The sequence below is a fragment of the Crocodylus porosus genome, unplaced genomic scaffold (genome assembly GCF_001723895.1).
Source record: "Crocodylus porosus isolate Cpor-Errol unplaced genomic scaffold, CroPor_comp1, whole genome shotgun sequence".
NCBI classification, from domain to species: domain Eukaryota; kingdom Metazoa; phylum Chordata; order Crocodylia; family Crocodylidae; genus Crocodylus; species Crocodylus porosus.
Genome location: NW_017728906.1, coordinates 118233742 through 118243714, shown reverse-complemented (window position 1 = coordinate 118243714; position 9973 = coordinate 118233742). Strand labels below are relative to the sequence as shown.

At 37.7% G+C, this 9973-nt stretch overlaps 1 protein-coding gene across 1 annotated transcript; it reads right to left on the bottom strand.

The window, feature by feature from the left end:
- Positions 1–1906: 1906 nt before the first annotated feature.
- Positions 1907–9669, bottom strand: SLITRK6 (SLIT and NTRK like family member 6). Its single transcript, XM_019529761.1, has 2 exons — positions 9152–9669; positions 1907–5718 (listed from the first exon to the last, which is right to left on the bottom strand). Exons 1-2 carry the CDS (start codon positions 9166–9168, stop codon positions 3180–3182), a joined length of 2556 nt encoding a protein of 851 aa, XP_019385306.1. The 5' UTR covers positions 9169–9669; the 3' UTR covers positions 1907–3179.
- Positions 9670–9973: the final 304 nt, after the last annotated feature.

The following is a 9973-nucleotide window of genomic DNA, read 5'->3' as shown; positions in this document are numbered from 1 at the left end:
GATCAAGTTTATCAAAGCTGCTTATTACAAGACTAGCCAATTGCCCATCGAGAATGGTGTGGGTCATGGGAACAGACAGGGATGGAACCCCATGCCCCCCCATCCAGGTGTGCTCCCCCCTTTCCTCCTGCTGCTTGGTATCCAGGCCCATTCCCCCACTTTCTGCCACAGGGGGAAGGGAGGAGTGGGCCTGAGCCTGATGCAGGGGAGGACCAGGCCCAAGGGTGGGGGAAGCCAGGCTGCCACAGCACGGTAGGGGGGAGCAGTGGGCCCGGGCTGACCCAGTGGCAGCAAGGGCACAGGAGGAGTGGGCATGGGGCTTATGTGGGGGAGGTGAGGTAGAGGGAGGAATGGGTCCCGGGCCCAAGACGAGAGGAGGCCCGGTCCTCCCCTCCCCCAGCCACTACTGTATTGGGCCACATTGGGCCAGGCCCACTGCTGCCCCCCACTGCTGCTCCAGGCCTGCCCCCCACCCCAGTGTCAGGCCTGGGCCCACTTCTCCCCTTCTCCCACCACCACTACCACCACTATGGTATGCCTGCTCCTTTCCCCCCCATGTCAGACCCAATTCTCCCCCCACTGCCACTGGGTGAGCCCTGCAGGTGGTGACAATGGAAGGGGGGAAGGGTGGGCCAAGGCCAGCACCAGTGGCCTCATCCCCCCATGGTGTCCCATGTCCCAGCCCCACTCCCCCTCCCGTGCTGCCACCACCGTCACCTCCAAGGAACAAGGGGAGTCCAGTGGCCTGTCCTCCCCCTCCGCTCCATCATTGCCACCTGCAGGGAGCAGGGTTGGGGGGATGAGGTCAGCTGTGTTCAGTCCCCTGTGTTCCCACCATTATGGCAGCATGTTGCCACCTGTCCAGATGCTTATTCACACTCTGATTGGCTGTTTTTTCAGCCAATCAGAGTGCAAATAAAACATTACAGATAGACAGATGGGTTAAAGCTTTAATATTATTAGAATGCTTTATGTCAAAACATATTTATCAGATATAATAGTATCACTATAGTAGAACTGTTCTAACTAGTGTCTTGGTCCCCCCCTCTCCTAAATACATTGCTGCTTTATTGAACTAGGTTGGCTCTTAATCACAGAAAGGGTATTCATTGTGTTGCTACTGCTGTTTTAATTCTTGGGAGCCAATAATTTTCACTCTCAGAGCAAAGCAATGATATCAAGAAAGTGCTAATAGGGAAATTTAATTTGGTAAAAGGAAGGACACAAGGGCCAGATCTTTATCACCATCTAAGTTAACATCTCTTTTCAAATTTCAAAGACCTCATAATGCAGCCCTTATTTGAAAATTTTAAGAAATTCCATGAAAATTATTTTAAAAAACCTTATGTAAGGAATATGGGCAAGTCACATTTATGACAATAATTAGGTAAGAAAATAAGCTAAACTAAAGCAAGCGAGGTTCTTGAGACTTAATATATTAAATCTAAAGCTGTTAAGTATATTGCATGTATTTGAAGTATTAATTGATTCAGTCCTTAAATATGGGGCAACTGGAAATCAGAAAAAAAGTCCATCATGTAGTTAGTTTACAAAAGACCTTCTTAAAGATATTTTTTTAAAATGCAGGTCAGTTTAGCACTCAGACATGCAAAGAAATGGAATGGTCTTACTTGAACATTGAACAAGAAGCTTCTGTCCACATGACAACAGAAAGAAGCCTCATGGTTGATTCCTGAACAGTTCTAAACTTGTCCATGGGCCTTGCTGCTTTCTTTTTTAAAACTGACTCTTAAGAATGCTGTACTTGGCTTGTTCTGATTAGACCTGATGAAAAATGTCTTGCATTGAAAAGCTTGTCTATCTGAATTATACAGTTGACCCAATAAAAGGTATCACCTTAAATCTTCACCTCTCACATTTTAAGAAAAAGACATTTGTAAAGAACTTTATTTCCATGTATTTTTTAATAGTGAGAATTTCTTTGATTTGCTTAAAAGGCACCCAAGAATATTTCTTTTTCTGAACTGAAAAAAATGCAAAACTATACAGAATAAATATTTAATCTAGCTCAACCTTTTGTGAAATAAAGATTCAGTGCTCCTGTTCTCATCCATTTTTGCCATTTACTATGAACATGTTTGGTTTTTTGTTTTTACTGCTGATTTGTGTCAGGTATAGAGCATTTATAATATAAACACCAAAACATTTTTTTTCTTTGTGTGTAAGGTGTTTTGTTTGGTTTTTGTTTTTTGCTTTTTGCACCTGAAAGCTATTGAAGTTACTGGCCACAGTGAATGTATTTCTGTCCAGGAATGTTGAAAGCCACAGAAGCCATTCATAATGAAAGAAGTCAAACTTATATGCACTGATATATTTACAACTCAATCCCAGTAGCCTTTCAAATTGCTCAGGACTAGGAGTCAAAACACCAGTGATGCACACATTTTATAGCAGCTGCCTGAGAGAAGATTGTCCAACCTTGAGTAAAACTATCAGATAGGGAAAGCAGAAGACGACTTTGTTTATATCTCTTAAATTCTTGGGTAAATATATATTTTTTTATATATATATATGTATACTTTTTTATCCACATACTGATACAGAGTGCATGTGATAAAGTCCCACATAAGATACTTAAATATTTGCAGGCACTGGTCACACACACAAATATATCTTTTTGTCTCTCTTTCACTCTTGAACTGACATTTAGGATGACAAAACTTTAATTCCTTTATATCTATTACAAGGGTATGATAAGTGCGTTTGTAGATTATGTTCACATATGTAGTGCATGTACTAATACCTAACCAATACATTTTATCCTTTATAATTACAAATTCAAGTGTTTTTAGAAAATAAAGTAATCCAATTAAATTGGGAGAAAAGAAAGGAGTACAAGTAACATAAATATTTCATCCTAGGTTAGGTACAGAATGAGAAGTGCCATACACACCTTTTAAAAAAAACCTAGAGGAATATGGCAATTTTCCTCCCACAGTTCAATCACAAAGAGTTCATGTTTAATTTGGGGCAAGATCTATTGCCTGCAAAATATCCCCATGGCTTCCCACAGTGATCCCTGAGGTTTGTTTTTGCTAGGATTACTGCTGTGCTTAGATTTTGACTGATAACACATTATTATAAGGCACTTTTATTTACAATGTTCCAACTTGAGATACAGTTACAGAGTATCTGTTCTAGCCCAAAGTTTTATCACTCTATGTTTGCTGTTCCAAGACTTCCAGATAGTCAGGTTCAGTATGCAAGTTAGCTTTGAGTTCAAAATATTCATTTTTAGTCTGTTCTAGAAAAACCTTTCTTGGTCTGGAGTACATGAGTGTCTCCATTAGCTTCAGCTCCTCATGTGTTCCAGGATAATGTACTTCCATGTCAGGTTGCAGTTGGACAATATTTTTCCTTAGGTACTCAGTAATCCCTAGTTGCTGGAGTTCTCTCTCCTTCTCAAGAATATTTCTGTACAAGGAGCTGGCATCCTGAAAGGACAGAAATTCAGCTGATTGGTCAATAGCTTTGTATTTGACATTTGAACCTGTAAGAGGTGAACTGTTCTCTCTCTCCAGGAGACTTCTACGGAGATGTCTGGAGTCATTTCCTTCTTTTTCGTTTCCCTCCTCCTGTTGCTCTGTATGTTTTGGGCTGAAGGATGGGCTTCTATAAACCTGAACCATGGGGCTGACTATACGTTGCTCATAAAGAGTTGTAGCTGGATGCTCAGTTGTGTGGTGTGTGGTTTTATGGCCATACATGCTGTACTGGAGGTGTACTGGGCTAGGGTCTCTCATCTGCTCATCTGCCTGTTTCTTCTTGAATCTCCTCCGTCGATGCAGAACAAGGACAACTATTCCTGCTGCACAAAATACAATAGTTATAAACAAAATCAGGAGTCCTAGGATTAAAACAGAAAGTGGGACAGCATCTGTAAGTGATCGTAGAATAGTATCTGCTGTATTGCTTGTTGTAGAAGATGTTGTCACAACTATAAAGCTAGCATGGGTTGGCAAAGCTGGGCTATTTATTAGGCCTGGACACAAGACTTCACTGTTCAGAGTTTTCAATTCTTTTTTAGCAAGGTGCCCTGGAGATTTACAGAAGATTTCACCTATGATTGTATTCTTACTGAGCTTTTGTATCCATTGCTGCAGCCCAACTGAATCACAAGTACAGTCCCAAGGGTTATCCTCAAGTTCAATTTGTACCAACATATCCAGTTCATCCAAAACATTGCTCACAGGCAAATGTGAAAACTGGTTTGTTTTCAGGTTTAGCCGGGCTAATGGCACCCCTGAAAAAATATGGGGTGGTAAAGTTTGAAGAAGGTTGTTGTTTAAATACAGGACTTTCAGTTTTGGCATTGTGTTAAATGTCCCTGGTAAGACTTCTTTGATAGCATTATATTCAAGATACAAATATTCAAGGTGTTGTAACCCAAGGAAAAGATTCTGATTTAATTTTGTAAGGTGATTACCATTTAGATAGAGTTTCTGCAATCTAGTTAGATTCATAAATGATCCTTCTTCTAGGATTTCAATGCGATTGTTTCCCAAGTGAAGCATTTCCAGGCTAGCATAGTCCACAAGATCTGATTTCAATAATGTTTGAATAATGTTTCCAGCCAGAATAAGCTTTTTAGGATGTGAAGGAGGGGGTCCTAAATCAGATAAGCTTTCAATATTTCGCTCCTGGCAGTGCATTAGAACCCCTGAGAGGATATGGCTGGTGCAGTGACAAGGTACAGGGCAATATATTCCTGGAGGCTGAGTGGCTGGCTTTGTGGCATGTAGCACTAAACGTGGTTCCTGGGTAGGAACTTTCAGGATAGGGATCACTCTGGTTGATAAGTGACTATCACTTACAGAGGTGGTTACTAGCAAAGGCAGTGATCCTGAAGGATCTTCAAGTTCATTTACGGGGTGAATAGGGCAGAGTGATTCTTTTTTTAATCTGCTTAGAATGCTACCTTTGATAATAGGAGGGCTGTTGCATACAACATCGCCTATTATTGACTGGGGAGGCATGTTTTCTAGCCATATCTTCAGCTGCAGTAATTCACAATTACAGACCCACTTATTGTCTTCCAACTGAAGATCCAGGATTCTACCAATATGTTCCAAAAAGCCAACATAGGGAAGTGTTTGCAACTGATTTCCACGAAGATCTAAGTGGGTCAATGGCACAAAGCGAAAGATATTAGGAGGAAGAAACTCAATGGCATTATCATTTAAAATAAGCACTTTAAGTCTGTTGAGCTTGCTGAAGGCACTTGCTTCTATCACTGTGATGAAATTGTTGTCTGCCTGAAGGAACTCCAGGTTTTCAAGTCCATTAAAAGTATCTTCTTTAAGTATTTCTAAAGAATTGTGGTTAATATGGAGTTGCTTAAGAAAGCTGAGACCATTAAAAGCTCCAGGCTCAATATCTGCAATATTATTAAAGCCAAGATGTAGAGAGATAGCATTGATGAGGCCAGCAAAATCATTCATATGCAGCATGGTCAAGCCGTTGTTTAGCAGATTAAGATGGAAAGGCCGTGATGGTGGGACATTTATTTGTGATATCAATTTAATATCTCTTTCTTCGCAGTTTATAATCATAGTATCATCCTTTTCTTCACACAAACACAAATTTTCACAAGATCCTCTAGATGAAGACAAAGAAGGCTGGGACTGTGGTAAATCAGAGGCAACCAAAACAGAACATAGCATAAAAATCCATAGCTTCATGGTTGCCCAGCAGATTCTGTAAAATAAAATAAAAAATAGAGCTTATCATTTCATTTTTTGAAAAAACCCTGGAGATTTTTGAAAATTTCCAGAACTTGTCACGGACCTATCCAACCTTACAAAATGACACCATGTGCCAGTAAACATTTGAATGAGTGATTTGAGTGATTTCCTAAAATCTGACTGCATGTTTAGTTGTAATCACTGAATGCAACAGGGTGGGCATAAAATAAAATTATGTTAATATGTTTATGCTGCTGCAAAATAAGCATTAAAAATTTATAAAATTGCTGTTCTGATTTATCTAGAAATACAGGTAGGTATGGAACTTTGCCTGAAGACACTGCGTGATGTGTTGCTGCCCCCAGTTGAATAGATTAAGGTTAATATAAAATATATCATCATACATAGGTATGTATGCCAAAACATTTAGAATCCAGCAGCTAAGAGACATTGACAAGTCATGTGACTGAACAGAAGTTTATAAGATTAATTTAACAAATCTGTTGCTTACCAAATGGCCATTCAGCCACCATAGGGAGAGTATCGTCTTTGTTTCGGTTTAAATGGAACTTACTCTGCTTTCTAATTCAATGGTTTAAAGAGTGGTATTTTCATTTGCGTAGATATGAATTTATATTTGGGATGTTTTCATATTATGCATATTTGTATAATATATGGGCTTAATACATGTAAATTATATAAACTATAGATTATGTCCATTCACCCCCACATTCATACTTTTTTTGTAGAATTATAGATAAATGTATGCATATATGCAACTTTGTGTGTGCAGTTAATAACTTGGGTACACAAGGAAGACAAAAATTAGTGTGAAAGGCTAATAGAAAGAAATAAGTAGGCAAGAAACAAGATTTTTTTTTTACATTTCTTCTTAATAATATTTGTATCATCACCATACAGAATGACACTTGGCATTAGCAGTTAACAATGTTGAATGGCATAATCTGCATGGTGTATAAATTAATGATCATTTTTCAAGCCATTTGCTCTAAAATTCTCAGACTTCAGGAGGTTGAGAAATGTCTCATCACTCTCCAACTGTTAAATCAGGAGCACAAACTGGTGAACATTACATGGTGTCCATTTGACAGTTTTTACTGGTATGAACTTAAATTATGTTACATTGTTCATATGAGGATTCTCTGTGTGTCTTTTTATCAAAGTTGTTGAATTACCAAAGAGCAAAGGTATTTCTTATTGCATAGGATGAAGTTACATATTTGTTTACAGTCTATTATTAGAATAAACACTTCCACATTTCCTCAAAGAAAAAGTTCGTGCTATGAAAAAGATTATTAGAAACACATTTCATGCAAGAACTTGCCTTCAGTGCACTGCTTATTCTAGAAATGAACACAGCAGATTGCTTGAAGAAACCTATCTAATAAAGGTCAGTCCATCTTTCTAAGCAAGCTATTGAAACTTGCTTTGGTGTGCAGAATGTAATTGCACAATTAACCAGATGAACCACTGCTTTCTGAGGAAGCTAGAATGCTTTACAAGGGATACATGTAATTATATGTAGGGACACACTTAGAATTTGGCCATATTCTGTAGCATAATATCAATTACAGTTAATATAATGATAATTTAGCTGTGTACCTAGTTCTCGAAATACAGTCAGTTATACTTCCCACACAACTTCTTCATAAGAAGGTATCTATGGTAAGTGATGCTAGAGGAATGTCTTCATATAAACAAAAAACAATTTATCTGTATTGATTAGTGGTACCTTCAATTATGGTGGAGTAAGGCATTTCATATTATAAAAAAAGTGATAGAATCTGTCCCTAAACTATCTAAAAAAAAATCAAGTCTTCATATAATAGTCCTTGAACACAATGTACACAATTAGCTCACTATATTTATGTTGTATAGTGTCCTGAGTTTCTGTTTTCCCATAAATATTAGGCAAGGCACAACATACAGAGGCCTTATTTCAAAGTATTCAGAATAATGTCAGTACGATATTATAAAGGTTTAGAACTTCTTTCTACTCATTAGTATCCTATTCAGTGACCTAAAATGGGAAATCAAGTTTCCCATGATAACTGTGAGCACCAAACCCACTCTGTTGCTAATTTGGCTTTAATTTTTATAACCTGTCTCTTTATAAGGACACCAGCATAACTCTGTTGTGTATTCAAACTGCACTTATTATGAAGGCCTAGGGCAAAATGAAGTGGAAAAAAAAAAACCCAAACAGGCTGCATTAATTTAAAATGCATGTGGCTTTTTAATTCACATTGCTAAAATCATTTATAAAAATGAGAGCCACTCATTTTTTCTCATAGATGAAAGTAAAAAAAGACATTTGTAACCAATTGAAACACATTTTCATTTTAATCATCATCATACTTTTGTGGGGAACACTGTTAGAAGTCGCTTTCTCTCTCTCTCTTCCCCCCCTGCTCTCTCTCTCATGCAGCACACATGCACTCATATATACAGATGCACCCATGTGCATACACACACATAAGCACACTAGAGATATGCACATGTATGTAGTAAGATGCTTGAAACTTCTAGTCATGCCAAAGTAATGGGAGAGGGTTTTATTTATTTTTTTTAGTCTTTTAGTCTTTGCACTCAGGAGCCTGTCAATCTTGCCCTCAAAGGATTATAATAGTACTGTAAAATGAAAATTACTTTTGTCTACCAGATGATTAACATTAAGTGCAAAGAATTTACAGTACAAGTCTAACATGCATTTTATTTAAAAATGCTTGACTAATGACTTTATTTTTTGTTTCATATCCAGAAGTGAATTAGGAAAGAGTTTTGTTGTGCTTTGTTCCCATACAGAAGTAATTAAAAACTGTTAACTATAAATGTGCTCTTTGCATTTGCACCAAAGAGCCCAAAATGCCACTGTCTTTCCAATATTTAGAGTACTTGCCGAAGTAATATATTATGTGTCATCTTAAAGCAAATTGTTATACGCTTAAAACAAATCTTTCCAAACATTACCATATTTTTAATTTTGCTTATCTTTTGATAACAATATGCAAAAAATGGGTGCTGAAGAGCTACAAAGACTCAGATAAAGAAAACAGATTTTCCAATATTGAAAAGTCTTCAAGCCTGCCTGTTAAATTCTGGGGAGAATTACTTCAGGGTGATGTATTTTAAGAGTTGTTATACTTCAGGAAAAAAATCTTTAATACATGATACCATGCAGGTTACTCTCCAAAACTACTTTCTACTGATAGCTGATTGATTGAAAGGATAGAAAAGCATCACCATTGTAAAAGGCACCTGATAAAATACTTGAAATAGTGGTGGGTGAATCTATGTGCGCTGCTATCATTTAACTGAAAAGTTGAGTAAAGTAATACAGAAAAATAAAATCAATCACTGCTATGGGACAGAGAGTAAATGAGAAAATTCATTGGAGTTAATTAGCCAAATGGAAGCATTCTTACCTGTACAGCAGCAACATCCTGTGACACGATCAATGGTGCACACAGTTAGAGCAGATGTTTGATTGTAATTCAGTCCTCCTTTATTAAAATGTACACTTTCTTTGGAGTTTTCACTTTCCTGCACACTCTGATACAACTACAGTTCCATAAAGTTAAAATCCTGAATCAGAAAACAAAGTGCAGATCATTTAACTGAAAAAAAATCTCACAGGCAGAGTCACTATCCTGTAAGCAGTTGTCTTCTTTCCTCAATTAAAATTCACAGCATACTTCACAGCTATGCTGACTTTTCTGCATATAGTTAACCGTTTGCAAGCATTTGGATTCTGTAAATAAACAAGATGTTCAGCAGAGCTCAGAATAATCACTCTTGGCTTGTTAGATTTTTAAATCCAAGCTGATTCTATCTTCTCTTTCCTCTTTCTAGTCTTTCGTGTTAGCTCAGTTTGTTATTAGTCAGATTGCCAGGGGCTGGGAGGTAGGCGTAAATAAGAGACTTCTTGGCTTTTGACTCAGCCTTTAAGCCCTTCCCCATCAGAGAGCTTTAATCTGCCAGTGTCATTTCACACAAGATACAGCTCCACCTTGAGACAGCTCAGCTCCTCCTCCTTCTGCAATTTGTCTCACCTCTTCTATCTCTTTTTTTTTTTTTTGTTAAACTGAACCTCCTGAAAGTAAAATTAATCTAAATCTACTGTAAATTACTTAAATCTATTAATGGCTGATTTTAGATGAACATAAATATCTACTACAGCTCCTGCAGCTTTTGCTGTCAGGCAGATCTCGCTTTAGTTTACATCTGCAAATATGTGCTTTATATGT